The 26867-nt window shown below is 42.3% G+C and overlaps 1 protein-coding gene across 2 annotated transcripts in view; it reads right to left on the bottom strand.

Moving 5' to 3' along the window:
- Positions 1 to 10171: 10171 nt before the first annotated feature.
- FGD6 (FYVE, RhoGEF and PH domain containing 6) overlaps positions 10172 to 26867 on the bottom strand; it is a 71845-nt gene continuing 55149 nt past the window's right edge. Inside the window, exons 12-21 of one of the 2 annotated variants that reach the window (XM_054988221.1) lie at positions 26705 to 26773; positions 25985 to 26068; positions 24414 to 24493; positions 24133 to 24235; positions 22897 to 23043; positions 21660 to 21777; positions 20446 to 20576; positions 16128 to 16256; positions 11305 to 11453; positions 10172 to 10457 (exon numbers count right to left, since the gene is read on the bottom strand). In XM_054988221.1, the coding sequence (XP_054844196.1) occupies positions 10421 to 10457; positions 11305 to 11453; positions 16128 to 16256; positions 20446 to 20576; positions 21660 to 21777; positions 22897 to 23043; positions 24133 to 24235; positions 24414 to 24493; positions 25985 to 26068; positions 26705 to 26773 (1047 nt within the window). In that variant the 3' untranslated portion in view covers positions 10172 to 10420. The remainder of the gene's footprint in view (positions 10458 to 11304; positions 11454 to 16127; positions 16257 to 20445; positions 20577 to 21659; positions 21778 to 22896; positions 23044 to 24132; positions 24236 to 24413; positions 24494 to 25984; positions 26069 to 26704; positions 26774 to 26867) is intronic. The other variant, XM_054988222.1, reaches the window with a different exon arrangement.

Genomic DNA, 26867 nt, shown 5'->3' with positions numbered 1-26867 from the left:
GCCGCCGCCACTACCACCAGCACGGCTGCGCTTGCGCAAAGCGAGCCCATCATCGCGGAGGCGGAGCGAGTGTCACCGCCGGGCAGAGGAAAGAGAGAAGCGCCAGGCTTCTCTCCTCGCGACGGCAGAGGGAGGGGAGCAGCCTACCGAATCAAGAGGTGGGGTGGGGTTTGAGCAGATTAAAAACTATTCCACGCATGCCCAACGAAGAGCCTTCGACCGCTCGCGCCGCAGCATCCAGGTGGTGACTGGAGATCTCCCGAAATTTCTCCAGGAATCCCTGGAGAATAACGGCTTCTTCGAAGAGTGGAATCTGTGGCATTGGATTAAGCTGAGGTTCCTCTCCTAACCCGCCTTCCCCAGGCTCCACCCTCAAAATCTTTAGGAATTTCATAACCCAAAGCTGGCAATCCTACCCTGGTAGGAGTGAGGTGGGAAAGGGCCGTAGCGATCGGTAGCGCAAGACCTCAAGCTGTTTTCTCTGTCTCTGATTCTTTCCCTACTTCATTCAAGCAACTTGTACTCCTTAATGCCTCTCCAGGACTCCCCGATTTCCACCAATCTGCTACTGGAACTTCTCAACTTTATTTTATATATTTACGTTATTTATAGGCCACCTTTCTTGCTGAGACCGGAGGTAGATTACATAGTGTAAGTCAATGGTTGACGGCTGGGATGTTCAAGAAACCATAGGGTAGGGATTGCAGAAATTTGGAAAACAAGCAGGAATCGGACACAGAGCTGAAACAAAACATAAGCAAATTGACATATTAAACATTGCAGAAAAACTATCCAATAGGACTGTTATTACAGCAACAGACAATGCACAGTATAGCCTTCAGCCCATATCCGTTTACCAACACATCTCTCTGAACTGTTTCCTTATAGCACAGCCCAATTAACATATATAAAAAAGCCTTCCTGGATAAATCAGTTTTGCACAGTTTGCAGAAAAGTGAGGATGGCTGCCCCCCACCCTTTGCCCTCTCCCAGCCTCCCTCGCCTGGCCAACAGGTGGAGAGAAGGGGAGAGGCAGACCAGGGGCCCCAGAACACATGGTGAAATGGTGTGCATGTGGGCTCCAGAGGCCCCAATGATGTCACTTCTGGTGTAAAACCAAAAGCTGGGGGGTCAGTGACACTACTGGGGCCTCCAGAGTGTGCATAGCACAGATTGGAGGGCCCTGCCCACAGCCGCTGCCCCCCCCGCATACCCATTTCAAGGTAAGGGGCAACCCTGTAGAAGAGAATGTGAGCTTTCCTTACCTTTTCAGGCAGGCCATTCCATAAGATAGAAGCCACCACAAAGTATGCACATGTATGGGCAGTTGTTTATTTTGCCCATTTGCAGGGTGAGCAAAACTGCTGTGGTGGAGCATAGGGTGAGAGATGGTTGCATAGAAGTGAGGGATGAAGACCATGAAGGGCTTTGTGTATGACAGCTAAAATCTTGAATTGAGCCCAGTAACTGATGGGTGGCTAGTGATGTGACTGCAGAATTGGCCATCCTCTGCCTAACTCCTTTTAATGTGGTTTTTACATGATTTTAGCAGCCAAGATTGGTGAGGATTCAGAACACAAGTAGTGGCCTTCACAGATGCCAGGATGCTGTCACTATCCATCACTGTAACTGGCTCAAAATGGTCCATAAGGGGATCAGACAGCATATAAAGTATTTCTTCCTTCTTGCCTATATCTGTGCTATTTTATCAACAAAAAAATCTTTGCAAAGGTTTCACAGCTGATTGTCTTCCTAAAGGTTCATATTTAGGGGTCAGGTGTCAAGTTACCTTAAACAATTGGGATGGTTATGAACCAGCTGGTGCATTGTTTGCAGAGAAATAATGTTTCTTTGCAGCTTCATTGGTCTTCCAATGGGTTCTATCAGATTCAGTGTGACTTTTCCACCAGCATCTTTCTAGATGTCTTCCAGCCTTCTTTAGATCTTGCAGTCCCATGGTAAATGGGCTGGCTTCCACCTCAAGGACAGGAGAGGTCAATGAGAAGCAATCCTGTCAATGGTTTCAAGGAGCTTCATTTTCCAAGCTCTCACTGCAGCCTCAACAGAGAATCTAGAATCCTAAACCCCCCTAAGTATTTTGGAATCCAGAAGGATCCATGAGGCATTTTAATGGGTTCTGCATTTTGTGGGGTGTCAGAACCTTATTCATCCATGCCTTCAGTAGATAATGTTCAGACTGAATCTCCAGTCCTGGACGACCTCCCCTCAAAGGCTCAGTGCAAAAGATCAAGGTGTGGCCACTTTCATGTGTGGGGCCAGTCATTATTTGAGGCCCAGGGCTGCCAAAGAAGCTATATAATCCTGGACTGGTCCTAACAAAGAGCATTCAGCATGAATGTTAAAGTCATTACCTGCCCTTCAAAGCTCTCCATGGCCTCTGCTCCTTGTCCCTCTTCTGTATATCTTGATACATCCCTGCTCATGAGCATTGCTCCTTTAGTTCCATCATCCTCAGCCTGCTACATCTGCTCCCCAAAGTGACTACCAAGCCTTGTGGTCCCTTACACCTGGGACTGCTTCTCAGAACACCTGGCCACCTTACTCGCCCCATTCAACTCTTATCTTCAAAACCCCACATTTTCTAGGAGACTGCCACATTCTTAGATTTAGTTTCATTAGAGAAGGGGGGCAAAGTGCATGTAAAAGAAACAAATAAATGTTCTTCCTACTCATCATTGGCTGCAGCTCATTGTATTATTTCTCATCTCAGACTTTATTTATAAGCACCTTTGGGCAAGAATGTGTCTTGGACATAAGTGTTCTATGAATGGAACAGGACGGTATGTGGCAAGGATGTTAATTTTGTGAAAGATGGGCATAGCTGAAGTTGAACAGGTTTGTGGGATCTTATGTTAACAGATCAGCCTCTGCCTTGGACAGAGTTTGTGGCACTGGTCAAGTTACTTTTGTCCATTTGACCCAGTATTGTGTTGTCAGCTGCAACTAAGCAATTGTCTCTGGAAATCTTACAAGTGGTACTCAAATGTAACAGCTTCCCCCGTTGTCACTGGCATCTGGTATTCAAAGATCTACGGTCTCAAAGCATTGTCTCACCTTATAGTAAACATTTTTATCAGAGTGATTATGTCTATGCTAACAGTCACAGTTACAGAAATTTAACATTACCTTATCCTTTTAAGTGAGGGTAACTTCTACTACAAGCAGATGCCCTACAACTGAACTATAGCCCTGTGTGGTTGATAGGTGAGGGTTCCATGGATGAAACAGGCAGGAGCGTCAACTCAGATGTCCAACAGCGATGTAAGGGTCTATTAGGAATGGTATTTAGAATACCAGTATAGTAACACACTTCACAAGTTCCTAGTACAACCACATATTGGAGCACTTCTGGAATATCAGAAGATTATTTGTAGAAGCTGTTAACAAAGTTGGGCTTGTGTGGTTTCCCATTACTGCTCTAGTGCTGTTGCAAGGGGGCTTCCAAATGACAGATTTCCTTGCAGTTTCCTGCCTTAAATCTTACAGCAGCCTTCCCTCAGTCCACTGGGCCTTTTTCTTTTTCAACTGGCAATTGTATATTGGTATACTATTATAACAATATGTGTATCCGGTTTTATGAATTTTCCAGTTTTTTTAAAAAAAGAGGCATATTTCTGCAGTTAGAGAGGCTAGAGGCTTTTTTAAAAAATGAAAGCTTGGGAAGTCACAAAACGTGAAACACATTGTTATAATATTGTATCAGTACGATATTGAATGCTAATTTTAAAAGCCCATGGGGAAGAAGAAACTGGCCATCAGGGGAATAGGGGAAATGGTTGCCACATGGCTGGGAAAATCCAAACTTTTCCTTCCACATAGCAGCCAGCAAGGCTTTACTGTGATATATCCCAAAAATTCACACAAAAGCAGGTTTGAGAAACAGTAGAGAAAAGCTAGGTGGGGGGATTGCTTCCCAACAACATTGAGTCCAGGGCAGATTATCTGTGGGGAAACAGCTTATTATTCCTGCTCTCATTTTTCCATTTTTGTTGCCTGTTGATTTGTAATTGTCATTACAAGTACTTTACATATTGGTCTGCTAGCATTTTACGGAACCATGGAATAAGCACTTAAGCAGTATGATTAATAAAGGAAAAACTAAAAATGGCTCCATATGTTACTAGTAAGAGCCAGCACACTGCTGAAAGGAAAGCCCACTTACTCAGAAAACTGAGGTGACAATGTAGTTGGATGATATCCAGCATGAAGTGCTGAATCTAATCAAAAGTAAGTGCTTTAAGGGCCCTCTGATTACAATGTCAGCATTATGCATGTGCCCCACTTTCCCTAATTCTATGAGACTTGAGTGCTTAACTCTGGTTAGATGATGCTAATTGTTTCTAATGTGATTTCTGTCACAATTTATAGCATCTCTGTTGTGTGTTTATTTTAAATACAAACTTTAGAGTTCCAACTAAATGTTAGTTAACAGCCTACTCAACTAGATGACAAGAAGCGGGTTTTCTTTAGAAGGAAATGGATCGTTAGGGAAATGACAGCCCTGATCTACCACATGGCAGAGTCTGCACAAATCCTTACTTGACACAAAATTAACTTAATTCTGGATTAAAATATTTTGGAGAAAGCAGCACATATTTTGCTTATTTTAATTAAGCAAAGCACCGAGTCATTACTAACACATGGGGGGGACGTTGCATCACAACATTTTCTTGGCAGACTTTTTGTTATGACCTTCTCCAGTCATCCACACTTTACCCCTAGGAAATTGGGTACTCATTTTACCTACCTTGGAAAGATGGAAGGCTGAGTCAACCTTGAGCCGGCTACCTTTTTTTATTATTATTATTTTTTAATATCTAACATAAAAAACTACAAAAGACTACAAAAGTATAAAGGGGAGGGGGAAAAAAGGGAAGGGAGGACTGGGAAAAGGGAAAATCAACATACAAACAACAAACACTACACTACTTGTCTTGTATTCCCTTCCTGCTGCAATTTTTCTTAAAAGTTAACTTTCTAATATGCTATCAGATTGGTAGGTCTTATACAATACAGATTATATTCAGGATCAGGACTTCTCCCCCCCCCTTGCGTCTCGGTCTCAATTCTCTCTGCGCAGCTAGAGCAGCTGCGCCCGCTCTTTCCTCCCCCCCCCCACTTTCCCCTTCAGACTTCGAACTTTCTTCTTGCTGAAACTCCTGATGGTTGAACAAAAAGTCTGTCAGCTGCGCGTCCGATGTGATCTTGTAAGTTTGATCCTTATATCTGAACCAGACGCCTTCTGGAAACAGCCATTTATATTTTATATCACATTTCCTCAAGAAAGCTGCAAGTCCTTTATACTTGAATCTTCTTTTACGAGCCAAAAATGGAACATCCTTCAATATTTTAACCTTATTGCCCAAATAATCCAAGTCCACATTATACGAATTGTCTAAGATGGTGTCCCGAGTCTTCTTAGATGAAATGTCAATAATAATCTCGCGAGGCAGCTGCCGCTTCATTGCATACTTTGAAGATGTCCGCCAGACTTCCAAAATATCGCTTTTTAACTCTTCTTTAGTTGCCTTTGCGAATGGCGCCAAAAGTCCAGACACCAAATCTTTTAAATTTTGAAGACGCAATACCGTTTGGGCACGGTCCACTTGTAATCCTATTATTTGATTCTCCAAAAGCTTCACTTCCTTACTTGTTGCTTTCATGACTGCTCTGCTCCGGTCGCTGTTTCTTTAATGGCTTTCACTTCGCTCTCCACTGAATCAACCTTTTGCCCCATTTCATTCAGTTTCGCTACAAAGGGCTGCACAGCATCGAAGACTGCTCGTCTCACCATCTCTTCCAAAGTTTCCCCCTTCCCCTGTAACGTCGCCATCACCGATTTACTCATTGCTGGGCTCTGCTTTCTCGTCGCCATCTTAGGGGGGGGGGCGCCAACTAAGTTCCGAAACTCGGTGCAGGGGAAGAAGTCTGCGCCTTTTTAGCTTCAACTCCCACCGATCCTTCGCATACGCTTAAAAATCAGAAGGGATTCGCTTACTTACAGGTCTTCACCTTAGATCTGCTTACTGCCGTTCTCCATGGCCCGGCAGCACACGAGGTGCTGTGCAAGTCTGCCAGCCTCTGTTGGAGCAAGCGGGCAATTTACCCCCTGCATTACTTCCAGGGGGTTCTTCCCGCGGCGCCCCGGATCCAGGCTCCCTCACTGGGAGTCCTGGGGGTTAACCCTCGCCGGTCAACTGCCCGGTCAGGCTGCTCAGACGGTTCCCCCCGGACCTGCGGAGAGGCGCGTCCAACATGGCCGGGAAAACGAAACCGAATCAACCTTGAGCCGGCTACCTGAACCCGGCTTCCACCAGGATCGAACTCAGGTTGTGAGCAGAGCTTGGGCTGCAGTACTGCAGCTTACCACTCTGTACCACAGGGCTCTTTTTTTCATCTATTTAATTACAATTGTGAAGTACTGGTTGAATATTCCTTTCTAAATGAGTCACATTAAGGATTTACTTGACAGGGAAGAACATGCTGAAACTCAGCATCTCAACGTGTTAGAACTTCCCTCAAAACAAAACCATGAAAATTATACAGACTGCAGTCCAGAAGCTACATAGCGACATCCACATGCACAGCATGGAAGCCTTAACTTACCAAACCTCTCTTGTAACATTTCAAAATGGTTCCTGATTCAGCACAAGAAGTTTCTATTAAGGGTTAAGCCCCAGAATTTTTCCACGTGCCTAAAAGGACTTCCTGGATTGCAGTCACTTTAGGGGGAATATTTTGCTCCTTAAATTAGCAATTCTCATTATTGAACTGCTTCATTTCAAATATACTTTTTTTTTTTATTAAATTTTTATTGTTATTGTAACATTAGATGTAACTAATAACCTTCAAGTAACAAACAACATTTCAAATTTGAATGAAACAAAAACCAATATACAATACGCAGTTAGACTTACATCCTTAATAGTTAACATAGAGAAAAAGTAATTCCATGTAATTACACAGTTATACTATCAGCTTAATAGAAGGAGAGGTATCCATTGTTTGTTACAACTTGTAGTATTTTCGAGTTGGGCTGCATATTGTTCTTTTCTATGTATTCCAGAAATGGGAGCCACTTTTCAATAAAATTAGTATTTTCTGTGAGTTGTACTGCATTTTGCATATCATTGCTTACTTTTTCTAGAATGAAATGATTCCAAACTTTAGAGAACCAGTTTTTGATTGTTGGTAATTTTTTTGATTTCCATACTGTCGCTATGGCACTCTTAGCTGCTACAAAAAAAGAGGCAATGAGCTCCTTTCTGATTTTGGGGACGTGTGAGTTTTCCCACAAGTCTAAAAAAATCATTTTTGGGTCAAAGGGGATTTCAAATATACTTAAGTAAATTAAGTATTGCCACCTTAATATATATAGTCTCATAATCATAACATTCTATTCACTATTAAAATATTTACATACCAACTTTTGGTCACTTTCCCATTTGGATTTTGGAAGAGAGTACTTTTGTTTTAAAGACCACGATGTAGCAGCTCTTTGTGCTTTTGTTTCCTGCAAGTGTTGAATGTATTCCGTATAAAGGAAACTGGGAAACATGTCCGTGTTTAAATGTTAAAAATCTCATTTATTCAATTTCATATATAAAATGATCAAATAAGTTGCTTACATCTGTTTAAATAGTAACAGTTCCTGCCCCCTCTATGTTCCGCTACAGTGCCAAGTGTATTGAAGAAGGTCTATGAGATCTGAAATAGCTGCTCATGTTACTGGGATACATTTTTTGCACAATTCCAATTCATATTAGTCAGGCATATACAGAAAATTTCCTGGTGGTCTGTGCCCTAGAAGTTGAACAATCACATGAAATAGAACATTTGTTTCTGATTTGACTCTGGCCACCAACTATTTTGGTTTATTTCACAGCAAGTCTATATAATCAAAACTATCATTAGTTTTCATCTTGGAAAAGCTTATTTTTTGTTACTGTTCAGAGACTCCATTTCTTCTGGAGTATGCTGAACCACAAAAGGTCCATCAGTCTTGGTACATTATATAGGCTCAGGTTGGTGCTAAAGATAACTTCGTAGAAAATCAGTTCTGGGATGAGGACAGATATATTTCGGGTTGACCACTGTACTAAAGTTTAACTATTTCTATATGCCACGAAGAAATAATTATACTTTTTAAAATTGCCTTTTAAAGCTTGGTGATGCCGGATATCTCTGGGGGAAAGTATGATAACAAAAGCTAGCAGTTTCAACCACTTCACTGGCTTCTTGCTTTCATCCTCATTTTAAAAAACCTTACCCAGGAGGAAAAATGAACTGTACAACTTAATCTGCTCATGAACAAATTTTCTTGACTAGGCTAAACAGGGGAGCGCCTTAATTCATTGAGACTTTTAAGTGCAGGTCAGACACAGCAAGTATATAACTTGCTCCTCAGTATTCAGTGAGAAAAATTCAAATACCTGGCATAGTCCTAAATAAAACAGAGAGTAGCAGCAGCATAAAACACAGAACTTTTCCCCACACAGTCCAGTCAGTATATTTATACAAACACAGTTCCAAAGAGAAAAGGCCATTTTTTGATTTTATGCTCATCTTTCGCAGCAGGACAGTTAGAATAACTAATAGGCTAATAGAACGTGTTGCTTTTGATCTTACCCTATTTGCGTTTGAAGGGAGCGGTGAAATACCATGATAGAATTATCCTCTCCCTGGGCTATATTCCTGCGCTGAAGTTGTTTAAAGTACTTCCATTTGTCTAACTGCAATCAAAGCTGAACCATAAACCCATATTTAATTGGCTGAAATTTAGGAAAAATTCAGTTACACTCTGGTTTTGACAAGATACTCAAGCACGTCACTAATCCTATTAAAACATCAGTGACAGAACTTTTTTTATCTAGGTGGAAAACAAAAATGCTAAAAGCTATTAAAGGTTAGTAAATACTTCCAGTGATTGATTATTGCCCTGTTACATACATCAAGACACACGAAGGACTTGTATAGCCTTTAAATCATTAACAAAGGATTTGAACTAGTAGACAGGGTTGAAAAACAGGGTAATCCTACTGTCAATGGGCATTGTGATATTTCAGGCTTAGGTACAATAATTATTAGTTGAATAGCCACACACTTTCCCACTGTTCTAAATGAATGTTTTCCTGATTTACTCCTATATTGTTGTAGAAAGAGTTTGTTTACTGTATAAAAATTTTCATACAAAAGCATCAAACTTCCAATAAATGCATGAAACAACCAATTGTGTGACTTTTCTCAGAGGTTAAGGGACCATATGCCAAAGACAGAAATACTGCTCAAGTAACTTATTGCAGTGTATAGCCCATCCAACTGAATGGGAAGCTAGAAGGCATGATATGCCTCATTGTTGTCATTTCCTTAAAACACTGCTTTCTTGACATGGCAATTCCAGTTTCAGCTCCTGTTATATAACAGGAAAATTTAAAGATTATTTGCTCACCACATTTTACATTGTGTATATACATTTCCTGTTGACTTCAACAGGAATGCATATTAAAGAAAACACACACTGAATTTCTTGCCTTCTTGCATGATGTTATTCATGCTTTAGAAGCGTACATGTTTGATCTCTTTTGTGCAATGTTACAGGGAAACTGGAACAATTATTCTTTCCATTTCCCATAAATAACGGAGTCATGCTAAGAAACTTCTATTTCTTCCTTATGGATTCTTACAATTTTAAGTCTGGGCTTCTTGTAAAACAGGATACCAAATTGAAAAAGAAGCACAAGCAACTTATTATTGGTATATTCCATTTTCCTTCAACAAGGCTCTACTAGTATAATCACAATCATAGTGCCATTGAGAATCTACTTGAGAAATAATTAAATGTCTACATATTGGAGTAAACAAGATGCGCCTGGCTTACGTGTTTTGCATTGACAGAGATCGTGCAGCATTTCAGTCAAATGGCTGCCAGATTATCACAAACAAGGCCTATGAAACCAGTGAAAGATATCTTGCTCCTTTAACTTTACAAGAGCAACATTAGCAGCAGAAACTCTGAAACTGGGCTGACAATAATGCTGCAGCAATCGGAGGACAAATAGTTCATTACAGCTTTCTGACAAAACAAGACTCTCGTCTTAAGGTCAAAGACACTTTGGAAATTAACAATGAATTTCAGAAATGATTCTGACCATTAAGTAAAACAGTGGCAGAGTTTAATAAATAACACTTTTTGTATCACAAAAAAGACAAGTACACACATTTCTTGCAAAGTATTCCGACTAAACAAAGAAGAGGCAATGTCTGCTAAATTTCATAAACAAGCCAACTTTGTTTAGATTGATGTTTGCAGAATTCTATCACTCTGATTAAAAAAAAGAATTGTAGTATTCACTTTGTCATTTGACATTTTTCCTTTCAACAATGGGCACCATCAGCCATGCTACAATACTGTTGCTTCTTGAAAAGCTTCTATCCACCTATTGGAAAAGAAAACATTAACTGTGAGCCAACTGAATGGTGTGTTCTAGACATGCATGACTGATACAATTTCACTAAAATGTTGCATTATTCAAATCAGTTGGTCATAGCAAAAACACCCTTCAGATTTTCACTGATTTTCAGAAAAGTACAAGTTGTCTTTGTACTATAATGCAGCCAATTTCACTGATGGAGAATAGATGCTTTACTTGTTAGGATTTGAGCACTAGTTTAGTAAGAGGGAGCTTAAGACATTTTAGATTTTTTGGAAACTTATTTTGTTATAGTCTGTAAATTAGTGCCAGGGATAATTAAATACATCTTGTATATTGCAAGTTGACTGAACATCTCTGCAAAGAAAAAAAACCCCAAATAGTGATACTGACAACAAAAGCATAACCCCGTTAAATATAGCTAGTATATCCTGTTATCACCAGATTTGCACCTTAGAAAAAGTACGCTGTATTCATCCTGTCTTGTTTTCTCTGTGAGCTACAGAGAATTCCAGTTCTCTACAGAAAAGGGTCAGATTCTCTGTTTCTTCCTAAGCTTTTGATGCAGTGGTGGCAAAGTATTGCTCAGGCTTTCTGTGAATACACAGAGAGTAAACAGTGAAAATATCTTTCCCCTGATATTTTATAGTTGACAAAGAACTCAGGAAGGATGCTGCTCAGGTACATAGGACAAGGAGAGGGACTCTTATGCTGCGAGTGGGTTTATACTCTGAATACCCAAATTATACTACTATAGTACATATCTTACAGCAGAGCCTGTAGAGTATACTTGAGTTTCTTATTAGTATATTAGATTAGATCAATAGATTAGATCAATACAATGGCCACTTACTTTTGTGTTGCATGGGTGTCATCTGCTTTGAACATGTAAAATAAGGTATTTTTGTGCAACAAATGGAATTCTTTAGATTCTACGTTTTCATCTCTGACTTCAGCAACTGTAAATCCCAGTAAAGGCTGACTTTCCAAAGCAGCTACATCCTAAGTTTACAAAGAAATCTTGAATGAGACATGGCTTTCTTATAAATTTTATCTCGTTTCTCAGACATTTAAAAAATAATCAGAAGTCTCAATGGCATACAATATGCAGATGGCATCTTTTAAAATTCTCCAAATCATTGTTTTTAGTCAGTTATTTTGTTTTTGGTTTTACACTCATCTCTGTTGTGCAATTCCTACCATAGAGAACACTACAATTCTTGGTTTTCAGATGACTCTTAATCAACAACTTGTTAGGCACAGTCTAATATCTCACAGTAAGGTAGCTCTTAAAGAGACCAACCCTGGCAATTAATATTAACAAGCATTAACAAGGTTTCCCTGAAAGACAGATAAAGATAGACTGAATACAGGTATCAGAAAACACCGCCCAAGGGACATACCTGGGGAGCTGGTTGTAGGCCATGGGGAGAGGAGGCCAAGGCGCATAGCAGCCACCATGTTTTCAGGGGTGGTGAGGCTCCTTCCAGCCTCAGTGGGTTGTCTCATGCTGCTGCAGTTCAAATACCAGGCCAGCCAATCAGGGCAGGCTGGCCTGGGCTGTGGAGGGCCGGGAAAGGGTGATGGACCTGAGAGTCCAAGTCCCCTTTTAGGTCTGCCACCAGTCCTTATTAGTGTTTGTTGGCCCCATTCCTCAGCACTTGGTTTGTGGCCAACTTGGAAATCAGGCATGGCTGGGAGAGCCAAGCGAGGCAGCAGCGGTGATGGCAAACTGTGCAGTGGTGCAAGGAGACCACTAGTACTGGGCAACACCCTGCGGTGACTTCGCAGTGGTGGCACCAGTGGAATTGATGGTGGCAGGCCCGGGTCCTGTTATACCTCTCCTGGGGCACCTCATGGGTGGGCTGGTCAGCCTGCGGGCAGGTGCATTTGATCTCCTCTCTGAGCAAGTTGAGCACTGGGGGCCTCTAGGCCTGGTTCACTGGCCACTTTTCTGGAGCCTGTTGACAGCCTCCACCATGGAGATGGTAAGGCTGCCAGGGCTGGGGAACCAGCCCGTGGGCATCAGCAAGCTTCCTCTCCCTCCAGCAGTTCCAACAGTTCGACCTGCCTGGAGTGGGAAGTGTGGCCCGCCAGAAGAGGGTCATGAAAGGATGATACCTCAGACTGCGAGGGAACTTCAAGTGAGCCCTCTTCGGAGGGCAGGTCTGGGGATGAGGAGGAGGAATATTGGGGAGTAGTTGCCTGTGTTCCAGAGCCTACTGGCCTGGGCACTGTGGAGGAAGTCTGGGGCGGAGTGGAAGGGAATGCCCCCTGGGAAGTCTGGGCTGCCAGCCACACCAGTGGTAGCTTAGACAACATCCCATCCTTCACGGATGATGAAGACCCTCCTGGCATTCACCTGGCTCACAAGGTCTGGGAGTGAATACCAAACAGGTATTATTGTGGACATTTTCACATTGATCAAGCCTGAAGTGGAGAACAGGATGTGTGCCCCCCACCATCCAAGAGGGCTAGAAAGGGGTGCAAAAAAAGAGGTGGCTGAGTGTACCTTTAGTAACTGGACGGAAGGTTATTTATGGGAGTGGTTTAGCCGGCCTACCCTAAGAGGGGCTGGCACCTAACCAATCACATGAGTAATGATTTGAGGGGCCAGGCCCTTGCTGGGGATGGAGTATGATGAGGCCTTTTGAAGGAGAACTTCTCATAACCCTCGGGTCAGTTGGGACCTCATCAGCCACAACCTGTGGCTCTGACTGGGGGGCCTCAACATTAGAGGCAGATTCAATGCCCTCAGAACTGGAAAATGGCTTGGAAGGTGTGAACAGGTGAAAAGCTTGTGTTAGGAATCAGGGAAATGACAGCACCCCTGCTGTCGATTTGATCACATTTGTGATGGCTGTTTTGGCCCCCATCTCAGGCCCTATTGGCCCCACAGCTTGGGTGCTCCGCAGCCCTTTCAAGCTGGCTGCCCTCCCACTGGCAGCTCCCAGAAGGAGGGAGGGTCCAGTGGTCCCTATTTTCTGATCATGGGTCTACAGGGTAGCTCACCTTGCTCCAATCATTTGGGAATCTTCCAGGCCCTGGCCCAGGACCTGGGGGGTCCCCCTTCACTTGGGAAAAAGCTGAGGGGTCAGCTACCAGGCTGATGTACCTCAGGATTGAGCTGGGTTCAGTATGGGGACAGTCCCGCCTCCCCCAGGACAAGCTACAGGCATTTTCCTGGCAAAAGTGCACCCTTAAGGAGCTCCAGTCTACCATAGGTCATGTAAATTTTGCATGCAGAGTGGTATCTGTGGGAAGGCCCTTCTGCAATCGCCTGGCTAGGGCCACGGGTAGGGCCTTTGCTCCCCACCACCACATTCATCTCACCAAAGGTGTTAAGGAAGACCTGGGGGTTTGTTCATATTTCTTACCGGCTTTAATGGGGTTTTGCTGTGGCAGTACCTGTGGGACTTAGGGCCTGACCTGCAGCTACATTCTGACACAGCGGGCAACATGGGTGGCCCAATGCTTGGGTTAGGTCTAACATCCTTAGGGACCTCACATTCCTGGTGCTCTCTCTCTCATCTTGGTGGCAGGAGTGGCTCAGGGATAAGCAGGTCAGGTTTTAGTGCAACAATCAGGTTGTGGTATGCACTTTTCTTGCTTTGAGCACATCATGCACTTTATGTGCAGATTTGTACTGCTCTAGCTCTCTGCTAACATCTTGTTTTCAGCCCATTATGTAGCAGGTGTGGATAACATCAGTGTCTCGATTCCAGATGGAGAGGTTCTTCAGCCTGGCCGTAGTTGCTCATTGTACTCTGGATCAATTTCCAGACGATCTGTGGGATCTTTGGAACATACCATAATGCACGGAGTACTCAACTCTGTCATCCCTTCCACTGTCCAGTCCTACTCCACTGCCACTTTCAAGTTCTTGGCATTTGACACCAATGCTGGCAGTTCACCTCACTGGGGCCATGATCCTTCGCTACTTGGCATGTTTGAAAGCACGTGGCCTAGTCCCCAAGACCATGGGGACCCATCTGGCAGTCATATTCTTTTTCAGCAAGGCCCATGGCTACCCAGACCCACGTGACTCCTTTATGGCTTGAAGAGCTCTGGTGGGCTGAAGGCAGTCAGCTCCAGCTGCCTTGGACACCCACCATCCCATAACTGTGGCAATTCTGTGGCAGCTCCCAGATATATGCTGTTCATCTTTCAAGGCACAGCTATTTCAGACAGCCTTCTTGCTGGTCTTTTACTGGGCATTTTGAGTGGGGGAGCTGGTCTTTAACTCTTGCTGGGATACTTCCAGGCATGCTATTGCAGACCGGGACATGGGACTGTCGGCAGCTGTGGTTCACATCCTCCTACAGAGATCCAAGACCAATCAGAGGGGTATGGGGGTGTGCATTTCCCTGATCGCTACTTTGGATACATCACTGTGCTCATTCCAGGCCACTAGGGCCTACCTTGCCACAGCATGCTGGTCCCTTCCTAATACATGAGAACCACTCCTCTCTGACTCAGTTTCAGTTCGCTTCCATCCTTGGGTCCTGTCTCGCAGCAGCTGGCTTGCTAGCCTCGGAGTTTTGAACTCACTCCTTTAGGATCAGGGCTGCTACACTGGTAGATGACCTCAGCCTTGCATTATCCCACATCCAGGCCATAGGGAGATGGAGGCCAGGAGCTTACAGGGTCTACATTCATCTGGGTAATGGAGCCACTAACTAGCGTGTTCTCTCTTGGAGGTCTCTGCAGGTCAGTGCAAGTTGGTCTGCATCTGCGTACACAGCATTGTGTACTGGGTTGGTTTCTATGTGTTTTTGTCTGGATGGGGCTTGCAGCTTGGCCTGGACGGCGTCATAGACATCGGCTGGATTGGCGTCAGGAGAATCTTATGAGACTTGCTACTGCTGTTGGTTCTTCACCATGCTGGTCGGTGGGGTCCCTCTGGGGCAGAATGACTTGGGTGGACAGCACGCCTTGGGCTTGAGGCACTCTGTCATGGCCAGTTTGGAACTTCTCCATGGCTGCTTTCCTTGGGCACACATTCTGTGGCTGGACTTGCTGGAATGTTGCTCATGGCACAGGTCTGCTGACACAGACAGGGTTGACCTGGCCAGGAAGATGGTCAGGAGTCGGACCTGTGGCTCTTGTGGTGGTTTGGGCATTGGGCGTGGATATCTTTGGGGGAAACTGGGCCTGTGAGTTCAGTTTCCCTATTATGGGGATCCCTTTAAGGGATCTGTGAATGAGACATGGCAGGTGCATACCCAGCTTGGGGGCTGTCAAGGCAGCCTCATTCCCAAGTGGCAGAGGATCCACACAGAGGCGTCCGTCCACGTGGTATCCCACTAACTGTCATCCATGGGTTCCCCTCCAGCAGGGGTCTGAGGGGACAAAGAGGATCGTTGGCTGGCAGGTGAGTCAGCCAGTGCTGGGATCTGTGTCTGATGCAGCATCAATGCTCTACAAGCTGTAAATCAATAAAGTTGTGGCCCCTGTCAACTCCATCACAGTTTCTGGTGTGTTCTGTTGCCGTGCCCCCTTGCCGCTTCTCCCTCATTGATGCTGGCCTGCAAACAAGGACTGTCCCTGGTAAGTCCACACAGTTGGAATATTTGGGTTAAAGTTACTTAACTGGACTTTTGGGTCCAACTCTAACATTCCACCACACCCTGTAATGTTCTACATGACTTGGCTTTTTAAGTTTTGATTTCTTACCTCACTAGCAGCATATGTGTATAGCACCTTATTTTTTATCACAAACCACAGGTGTTTCCAGGGCTTCTTGCTGCCCTTTGATCTATATAAATAGCCACTCATTGAAGAGTCTTCTGTACTTGCCGATACCTAAATTTAAAACAATCATGGTTATGTAAGAATGCATGAGAACGTAGCACAATTTGTCCAGTGATATGGAATTACCAGGCACTAATAGTCTTATATATTTCTGCTGAAAAGGGTCAAGAGTAAGCTTAAGATGTATATGAAGAAAAAATTAGTGCAACTTTTACCTACAGAGAAAACATTTAACTTCACATGAAGATAGTGTCAAGTGGGTAGTTCGTCTGCAGTAGAACAGCATGATTTGAGTCCAGTAGCACCTTAACAACCAACAAGATGCTCAGACTATACGTTTTCAAGAGTCAAAGATCCCTTCGTCATATACCTGGTATCTGACAAAGGGAGTGTTGACTCTTGAAAGCTTATAACCTGAGAAACTTCTTGGTCTTTAAGATGCTACTGGACTCAAATTGTGCCATTCAGCTTCACAGTAAGTCATCAAGTCCAACTATGATATTTTTAGCAAAGATCAAAGTAAGCAACCATGAGCTCTGCAGATTAAAGAGCGCCTTCCAGTTTCAATATAGCACTAAAAAAACCATGCCAGAAGCTCAGTGCATATTAGGCTCTAGTACCAAGTGGCCAGCAAGCCGACTGGTTTCCCTGCTGCCAACCCTTGCTCTCCCATCCTCCCTCTCAGCTGTTTCAAAAAGCTAAGAGTTTCCAGAGAAGGATCTCAGCACATCAGGGAGAGGAGAAAGAAAAATCAAAGGTATGCACCCAGAAAAGAAAAGAAAAAGTCCATCTCTAGCTGGTGAAGTCTAAAAAACCTTTTCCCACCTGGTAGAAAAAGAAACTAAAAGTAGGAGTACATGCCATCTCAGCAAATATTTTATTGTAGGGCAGGGACTTGAAGGGGAGAATGAAGCTGAATTTAACAGCAGCTTTGATGGGGATTTAGATTATTAAACACCGTCTTCCCCCAGCAATACTGTTTCAAGTCCAATACTCCACCCAAGTAAAAATTTAAAATCCCAAAGCATCATATCCATCCATAGATCTCCTGTATAACATGTAATTTGGTCTTTAGCTGGTTAGGGTTGGCACTACTTAGGCAAACTGGAAGTTTCAAATAGAGAACAATGTGCAATAAAAAAATGTACAGGGTCTCCTGATTAAGCACAAGAAAAAAAGTTATGTTTTACTAAATGTTCTCTAGATAGATTATGGTAAGAATTTTAAAACGTAGAAAGCAGCTTTAAAATATAACTTTAAACATAATTAAAGCTTTAAACTTTTCAGTATACATAAGCTTAGCATCGCAAGCATCAGACAATTTCAGCAAACATGATTAAAGATTATTAAAGCTAAGAGGTTTATATTCAACAGAAAAATCTACAGCACATATACACTATTCTAGAAAGGGATGTTTGTAACATGAACAATTAATCGGTATGTCATGCCAAAGAGTACACTGAATTCCCATGACAATGTTCTATGTTGAAAGTACTGCACGTAACATCTTTCTCAGGATACATTAAAAATTCAAATAACTCAGAACTACAGGGGGTGCTAAAACATTTTGCACAGCAACAATAATAGATAACGTGTTCATATATAAAACAAATTAAATTAGTACTTTGTGTCAGGATATTTTTTTGCTTTTCTGATTTTTCTGCCAACATGAATGCTCCATTTTAGATATTTCATGAACACATGTTTGCATATACAACTCTAAGAATATCTCCTTTTAATTGTACCTTCCACTTCTCTCACTTTTACAAAAATAACCAAAAGTCCCCTCTGGCCTCGTTAAAACTAATAAGATTTATTCTAGCTTAAGTTTTTCTTGATTTAAAGTGCTAATCTAAACAGAGTTATACCTTTTAAGTCTAGGGCTTTCAATGAGCTTAGAAAGGTGTAACTGCAGCTAGTGTGGTCCTGGAGAGCCCACTTTATCAGATGCAAGTAGTGGGTCTTCACTAGGCAGACAGTAGCATTGATGAAGTGGGCTTTAGTTAGGGTTGCCAACTCCATACTGGGAAATTTCTGGAGATTTTGGTGCTGGAGCCTCAGGAGGGCAGGACCTCAGCATAGTTACAATAATATAGAGCAGTGGTTCAATATGGTGTATCAGAAGTCCAAATTTACTTGGTACAGTGACTCATCTAGGTCAGGCCAAAGTTTTCTGGTGCCCTAGGTGAAGCATTCCATCATCTACTCCAGCATTTGATTGTCTACACTAGCAATCATATGCTTTTGATAAACCAACAAACATCACATCCTACTATGAACCTCAAGCAAGTGGCATTCCTTTGCATATGAGGCCTACAGTCGTGCCTTTTACTATGTTGTTCTTCTCCATTATTCTATATAATTCCCTTTAACATTCTAAGAAACCCATTCTAGTAATTATCAGGAGACATTTTACTTGATTCTTTATCAATCAACATGCATTTGCAGTGGGTCAGGTCTTAGTTTCCAAAATACAGGTCAAAGTCTTGCCTCAAATTAAGCAACGGACTTGGTTCTTACAGAAGCCACTTCACACATGATGACTGTCAGGCCCCACATGGGCCGGCTACACCTGTTGCCCTGCTGCCTGTCAGAGGCTTCAGGTAAGCAGACTGTCCCTGCCTCAGCTGGGGCGTAGCTGCACTTGGTCCCTCGGTGTCTTGCTGGGGCTTTAGGTAAGCGGCCTTGCGCCGCCACACGGGGCACTCTTGGGCCTGGCGGGTGCTTTGGAGAGACTGCCTTGAGGCTCGTTGTCAGCGTTGGGTTCATAGCCGGAGGGGGGGTATACATCACCCACGCACCCTCTCGTCCACTCCATCACCTTGACTGCTTGCTGCCTCCTTTCTCACTCCCTTCCATACACAGCTCCGTTCTTCTTCTTCTTCTTCTTCTTCTTCTTCTTCTCCTCCTCCTCCTCCTCCTCCTCCTCCTCCTCCCCCTCCTCCTCCTGCTTGTTCTCAACACCACACATTCGTGTCTCTCTCTATCCGCTCCTCAATTCTCCACCCCTTGCTCCCTGCTTATATAGGGCCTCCTGCTCTGCTCTCCTCCCTTCCTCTTCTGGGCTGATTGTTCCTGATCTTGGCCTCCAGGTGGCCCTCCCTGCTCTGATCTCCACCCTTCTTCTCCTGGGCTGAATGCTTCTGATCTGGGCCAGCTGGGGAGGCTCCCAGGTGTTTCTCCCCAGCTCCGGCCTCTCCCTTTTCCCTTATTCCTTACTTGGAGGATGGGGCTTGCAGGGCCTTTTCAGGCAAGGCAGCCTGGTAGTCGCCTCTCCAGGGGCGTCTGCGTGGCTAGACAGGTTCCCTGGGCAGGTGGTATTTCTATCTGCCTGACGCCCTGCTTGCCAGCTCCACCCAATGTGTGCCTGGGCGGGGGGATTTCCTGCCTGTCTATTTGGTTGTCTAGGCATGTGTTTTGCCCTTTTGTGCCTTGCGCCTGGGGAGAGGTCTGGGGCTTGTCTGCAGCTGGCTCCTGAGTCTCTTGGCACCTGCAGGCTGCCTTATTGCCCATCTGTGGCTCCCCCAGGTCCTGGCATCCCCCCGCTCTCTGCCTGCTGTGGCGGTGGTATGCCTCTTGTAGGCGCCGGGTGCTGTGGCTGTGTCATGTCCGGGGGGTGCGGACGGTTCATCCCCGGACAATGATTTTCCCTCAGAAATATTATTCTGCATAGGAAAATGTGTATAACTGTAAAGTTACTAGTTTCTGGATGGCTTCCCTCTCTCATTAATTGTCACAAACAGTGGGGGAAGCAAGAATGTGAAATGCTAGCACTGAGGAAGAAGAAAGAAAAAGAGCAATCCAAAGGGCAAGGGCAGCCATTAGGGAGTGCTGTCCTGTGATCCACTTTCAGAGGCTTCATGACCTACTTTTATGGTTTATAGTATAGTGGACCTCGGCCTGCTCTGCCTAACCTACCTCCAGGTAGGGCTCGGCTGGGGGTGGGGGGAAGAAACAATTATGATGAATGTGGGCCTGAGCTCCTTAGAAAAAACATGGGATAAAAATGTGACAGACAGAAAAACAGTCATAGTGGGGACAGATAAACTCAAGTGTCAAGGGCTGCACCTTGACTAACATAATTATAAGTAACACTACCATATCTGAATTTTGGTTCTAATCATGCCAGTGCTAAAGGAAATTTTAAAATATTATCATTGGTTTATCAGATTTTTAAAAAATTTACTGTGCCGTTTAATGAAACACACACAGCTGAATACCAATAAAGTGCCAGACATACTTCCTTGAGAGCTGCTGGGATCTTTTTCTGTTTTCTTCCAGATGGGATGCTGTGCAACACTGTAGACAAGGCACTGGATGGAGATTTGTGGTTTACTGGAGACCCGTTTTTAGAAGGAGTGCACAGATTATCTAAAATGCATAGTTTTAAACAGTTATTTTTATTTATTGCAGAATTTCTATTCCATCCTCTTTCAAAGCAATCTACAACAATATACAAAAAATAGAACAGTTATTGTTATCATTGGTTGTTGTGGATTTTCCGGGCTGTACAGCCCGGAAAATCCACAACAACCATCGTTCTCCGGCCGTGAAAGCCTTCGACAATATATTGTTATCACTGTTCTTCAGTCAAAACTAAGTTTTCTACTTTACGTAATTACAGCTTTGAACACAATGGAAACGGGACTGACAGTGTTACAGTAAGATGGACTGAATCTTTCATACACATTTTGCATCACCAACAAGCACACATCTTTTATTTTAAGTGTATTTGTCTATCCACAGTCTTTGTAGAATTGTTTCCTGTCTGGAACTGTCTGAAACATTTTCTCTTGCACTAACTGGAGAGGTGCATTGTGGGGCCTCCTACCACTTTCTGAAGATTACTGAATACTCAGATTGATTACTTTTAGGGACCTCAAAAAGTTACATACTCCTTTGCAATATTTTGGTATGTCCATTTTAAAAAAAATTTATGTTATTGTTAGAATTTGTCTACTGAAGTAGCTTCTTGCAAAGAGTAACTATGATTAATTATGAAGAACAGAACTGATATACTTATGCAAAAACATTTTCAAAACAGCAGATAGGAATTCATGGTATTGTTATACTCTCAATATTCCATCAGAAACTTTTGGTGACAGAAAACGTTAAAATCCAGATACATTTTGCTGTTCCACTTATATCATGCTTTTTTGCAGCACAGAGCTCATGGTGGCATACAGAGAGTTTTCAGGTGGTCTCCCAACCAGACACCAACCTGAGACCTGGGCTGAGACCTACTTTATAAGGCTGCTTTCCAACCATAATCAAGATTGTATGCTATGTGGTAATGCATTCGTACAGTCCTTTGAGGAATTCTGTTCCAATAATCAACCAACTGGGACAGCTTAAGTAGTCCTACTGAAATGAACACTGTCATGTCCTGGGAATCAGCAGCCCTGATCAGTAGTTTGAGACAAACAAATAAGCACAGGAAAATTAAAAACAGACCTGGGCCAAGCTTACTGTGCTTTTGCAGCTCTTTAAAGCAATGATCACATACTCTTGCAGGCTGATTTTTCATATAGTCCAATCCATGCTTATTTGATGAACAAGCTTGGCAGATTATCTGGGGGGGGAAAAGAAGTCTTTGATATATATATATGTGTATATATATATATACACATACTCACACCCGAGCTACACACGTCTCTTTTATGTTTATGTTTTAAGCAAACTCAGAGATATGCTTCAAAATAATCAAAATGCTTCAAAATAATCAAAAGCACTTTCCTAGAAGGACAAGCCAGAACTGATTTATTCTGGCTCAGTTTATGTAAATAAGATTCTTGAATATCTCTATTCATGTTGCAGTAAGAAAAGTCAGGAAAATGTGGAGAAAATACACATGAGCAGTTAAACAACAACTGACTTTACAAGAGCTTAACTTTGAAATTCCAATACATTGACAGAGCAAGAGCAAAATTCATCCTAGAGGAGCAGATACCCCTTTAGGGCATAACCAGGGATTTCATTCTTTCCATTTAGTTTGGTTCAAGTCTTATCATCTATAGTCAGTCCCCTCACCTAGGTAACATTTTGCTTATCAGCTAAACAAAGCAAACCACATATCAAGAAGCTACAACAGTTGGACAAACTGGTAATGGTATAAAAAACAGACAGCTCTGTCTTATCATTCTTTGTACCTTATTTTTTCCACTTTACTTTTCTCCAAGTCCCTTCCTTTTTTCCACAATTAAGCTGAAGCTCCAATATTCTTAAGGTTTAGATACCCAAATCAAGGGGGACAGTGAGGGACAAAGTCAGGAAAAAGTTTCATGACTTCACTTTTAAGTCAGGTAGTAATAACTATGACTTGAATTTAAAAAAAAAAATTCTGAGGACTCCAGTCTGCCACAAATTGTACTGATCAATTCATGTGTGACCATTTTAATTTTGGGGCTCATGCAAGTTTAAATGAATACTGTAACTCACATTGAACACTGTTAGATAAGAAATATTAGAATATTAGAAACCTTCAGCAGAGGTTTCTCCTTCACTCCTTGCAGTGACTTTTACTACAGTAGCAGATATTTATTACATGACTGTAGGCTGACTGGCACAGTTTGCCAACTACAGAAGGAATACTGCTTTTCCAGAGTATCGCTTTGTTGACAGGTTCCAGGAAGAGCCAAATCCAGTCCACTCACTGAGACAGATGCAAGATCAACTGTAAAACTTTCCCAACCTTTCCACATGCTCTACAGTGGTGCCTTCTCCACGTCAGTGTGAACTCGCTAGTACAGATCATACACATGGTAGCTCTTGTATCAGGAATCCAGATGGGAGCCTTTGACCCTAAAGGACTGTCATTTTCCTCTTTCTCTGGGTCTGACTAAGGAAGAAAGGGAAAGATACAAAAAGCATGACAATACCTTCACTATTTACATTGGCTATATTTATTTTTAAAAGCCACAATCTTTTTTGATTTTCTGTTTTGCTAATTAGTGCTGTATACATGCCAACTGTTCATCTATCAATGATATCAACATAATTCCTAGGACAGACTATGGATCCTGAGGCACAATTTCAGGTTTTGGGTGGGAGGAGAATGCTACCTAGGCTCTTAATTTTGGTCCTATGCCCTCTTCATATTCTAGCTTTGTTGTTGTCTTCTGCTTTATTGACTACATTTCCGTAACGGGTATGAACATGGCTTGTGGCCATACTCACTCACTCCACTTTGCCTCCTTTCTGCAGGGAGCTGATTACTACCATGTCCAAATGCAGGCATCTGGGCAGAGTGGAGTTTCCTCATCACAAACCATAGTTCTAAACTATAGCTTAACCCACTATAGAATTCCTAGTTTGCAAGGAGCAAACAAAACTGCAAGCTGCATCTAGATTTAGACCTTATGGCAAACTGGAGTTTGAATGCAGCCTTAAGAAACCAGGAAGTCTCTTATAAGGGACACGATATGGAGGTGGAGGGAGAGGGTCGAGGAAGGAGGGAGCACACAAACACAGGAGCAAACCATGTCTGTTCCTGTCACAAACAAAAGTTTGTCATAATATGTGAATGTAGCCTTAATTACTCAAATCTTTTAATGTTGTGTTTTCTGCTTTAGTCTATGTTTTAAAGATATTTTACGGCATCTAATGGTTTAGCTTTTAAAAAATATTTCGAACTGCATTGATTCTGTTCATTTAGTATTATCTTAATTGCTTGTTTTGGAAACTGCCATAGGCAAAAAAAATTGTAGCGTACAAATACCAAAATGTTTAAACAAGCAAACTACCTGGCTAGCTATAGAACTTTTATTTACTCATAAAGGAATAACTGATATAGGGAATCATTTAATAATTTATAAACAATAGTCACTCATCGTGTAGATCTAGAAATGCTCTGGAGAAATAAATCATGAGGTTTGAAACCAACTGGGATAGCATAGGGTTCCATATACTGGTGCAATAAAGAACCTACCTCTTCCAGACTTTTACTAGGGTTAAAGGTGATCCTTTTCTTTGTGTATTCTTCAATTGATCTTGAAATGGCTTCTAACCATGCATCTCTTTCTGTTGCAGAACTGTTGGTGTCAAAAACACAACATGGTTAAACTCCTAAGCAGCACTCCTGCTTATAAACACAACTTGACAGGGGTTTTTTTTTGCGTTTGTCTCAACATTTAGCTGCACATTAACACATATTTGGGGCAATATGCAGTACCTTTTGTGCTTAAGAAAACATGTGTGCCTGCGAGTTACCTGGCTGAAAGAATGAAAGATCGCTGTACACTTTCTATGTTCAGTTCATTCTGGTAAGCTTCATGGATTGGCTTTCTAACCTGAAAAAAAGCAGCAGAAAAACAATTCAAATGAATTTGTGTCAACTTCTCATCTCAAGAGGAGAAGCAAAGAGAAAACCGACTAGCACTGTACATTCAGAAGTTAGAAACTGCAAGACAAAGGAAAAGGGCAGTCATGACCAAAAAGTGGCTTTCAATCCAGGGTATTCCAGTAACAAACCAATGTAAATAGCAAACCTGTTAAGCATTATTTGCACTTTAAATACCTACATAGTGCCTCATCACTTGCTCGCTCCCTCAAAAACCATGCCTCCCCCAAAATCTTAGGCCTGATTTACACAAATGATTAAAAAAGAACTCACTTGGGGAACTTTGCACACATGCTGCAAACCCATGCAAAGCAGCTACGTATGATTGATTAGCATGCCAGCTCAACAACCATCTGGAGTACAGACCTCTAGCTTGCCAGCTAAGCATGCACAAGCAAACAGGGCAATTACGGGTTAATTGCTAATAACCAGACACTGACCCCTGTAATAAACACAATACTCAATCAATTATACACAATAACAATTCTAATAAAGTGCCAAAGGTAGGAACACTCTCCTATATGATTTCAAACCTCTAAATACATTTCATTATTCAAATACTATATTGTATCATTTCATCCTAATTGGAGCTGATAGAAATCCACAAGTTAACTGAATAACAGCTATAGCTTGATAACCAATACAGTAGTCTTGAATACAATAATGGTTATACAGAACTCATTATTCTAATTTCTCTAAGTTTCTGGAGGCAGGTGCTGGAGGTAGATGTCGCTCTTTCTTTGTAGCATATAGGCGGAAAAACTGACCGTTCATGTGATTCTCATCATAAATCCACTGAGTGTAGTGGTCACCGAAAGAACACCTCCTGAAAAATTGCCTTGTAGAAAGGGGACAACGTCAAACACCACACCTCGGGTGTGCCCCTTATTCAAAAATTCCCCGATAGGACTCCGGTTATTCTCCTGTTTCGTCACACTTCTTTCTCACGGAAAATCTTCATATTTAAATCACAGCACTTCCTATTTACGACCACAGCTGGTGCTTCTGGTCATTGGCATGGGTTGCAGCAGAGGTTAAATGAGCCTCCGGCCAAATGCAAAGTTCCTCAAACTAAAAAGCAGCTTCAGAACATGTAGCAGCATCAACACATATTCATCCTCATTAGCCTTGCCTCTGTTTACTCCCTTCTCATAGGTTGTAAGATCTTTAGGGCATGGAACTTCTTTATTTAGCTTATATTAAAGTACCATGTATATTATAGCACTTACTCCAATATCCATATATTTTAAAAGTCTTTCCTCTCTTATGAGCATTAAGTACTCAATTACCATGAGCTAATTTATTAGTGGAGCAAACCGTAACGAACATAATTATTTATATGTATATTAGAACATTTTCATATCTGTTACAGGTGAATTTGGCACAGAAGTCTAACCTATGTGTTATGAAACTCAATAGAACAAAAACGTCATTAACTCACTTTCATTCCAGCCAGTGACAGCATGTTGTTGAGTTTGTACATTCCAGACTGAACAGGAGTAGTGTATAGTAGAGCATCATTAAACTGCAATATAAATGTTTTAAAAAATGCAGTTGAAATTAGATTGCTTTAATCATACAGGAGAGGTATACATATCACATACCAAATAGAAAGGCTCACAGGAATGAGTTCAGAGGGCCACTCTGCCTTCCACTACATTGAGGATGTGCTAGGAACACAAAAATGCACAAAGGCAGACATGACCACTCAAGGTTCTCTGCTCTTGAGGGCAACCTGGATCCTATTCATCCTCCAACCCCTACATTCAGGCTGCTTAGCACAATGATTTCAGTAAACTCCATGCATGGAATGAAGCAAGAAAAGACTGTGGCTAACATTCATTGGAAGAGTGATATTAATTTAACAGTATTTGTCAATATGCTACAGACAGCAGTGTGAAATATACTAACGAAAACATTTTCTTTTTCTAGCAAAATTAATCTCAATTATGCTGGCTTTCTGAAGCTTAATCAAATTTGAATTTGCCAATTTTATTTTAGAAGTTACGGGCTTTTGTAGCTGCCATGTAAGTTAACCAAAGTACGTTGTAAGGTGTTGCACAAAGTAGTTAACCAAAGTAAGTTGGTAGCTGTTTGTAGTGGGACTGGCTGCATGGTTATGAAATTAGCCTAGCCTGCAAAAACGTCTGTGGCATCTTACCAAAAAAAACATTCGAGGCTGCATGATTTTCCTGGACAGCTTCATCAGTGTTCCTTCTTTCAAAAAGATCTGGAAATGCAAATAAATAAAGATCGCTGTTGAGTGTACAAACTGTCTCAAAAGGAGAAGAGGGAGTTTCTACCTTGAACTACAAGCCAAAAGC

The sequence above is a fragment of the Eublepharis macularius genome, chromosome 9, assembly GCF_028583425.1.
Source record: "Eublepharis macularius isolate TG4126 chromosome 9, MPM_Emac_v1.0, whole genome shotgun sequence".
NCBI lineage: Eukaryota > Metazoa > Chordata > Lepidosauria > Squamata > Eublepharidae > Eublepharis > Eublepharis macularius.
The sequence above is the reverse complement of the archived record's forward strand: the minus strand, read 5'-3'. Positions and strand labels throughout refer to the sequence as shown.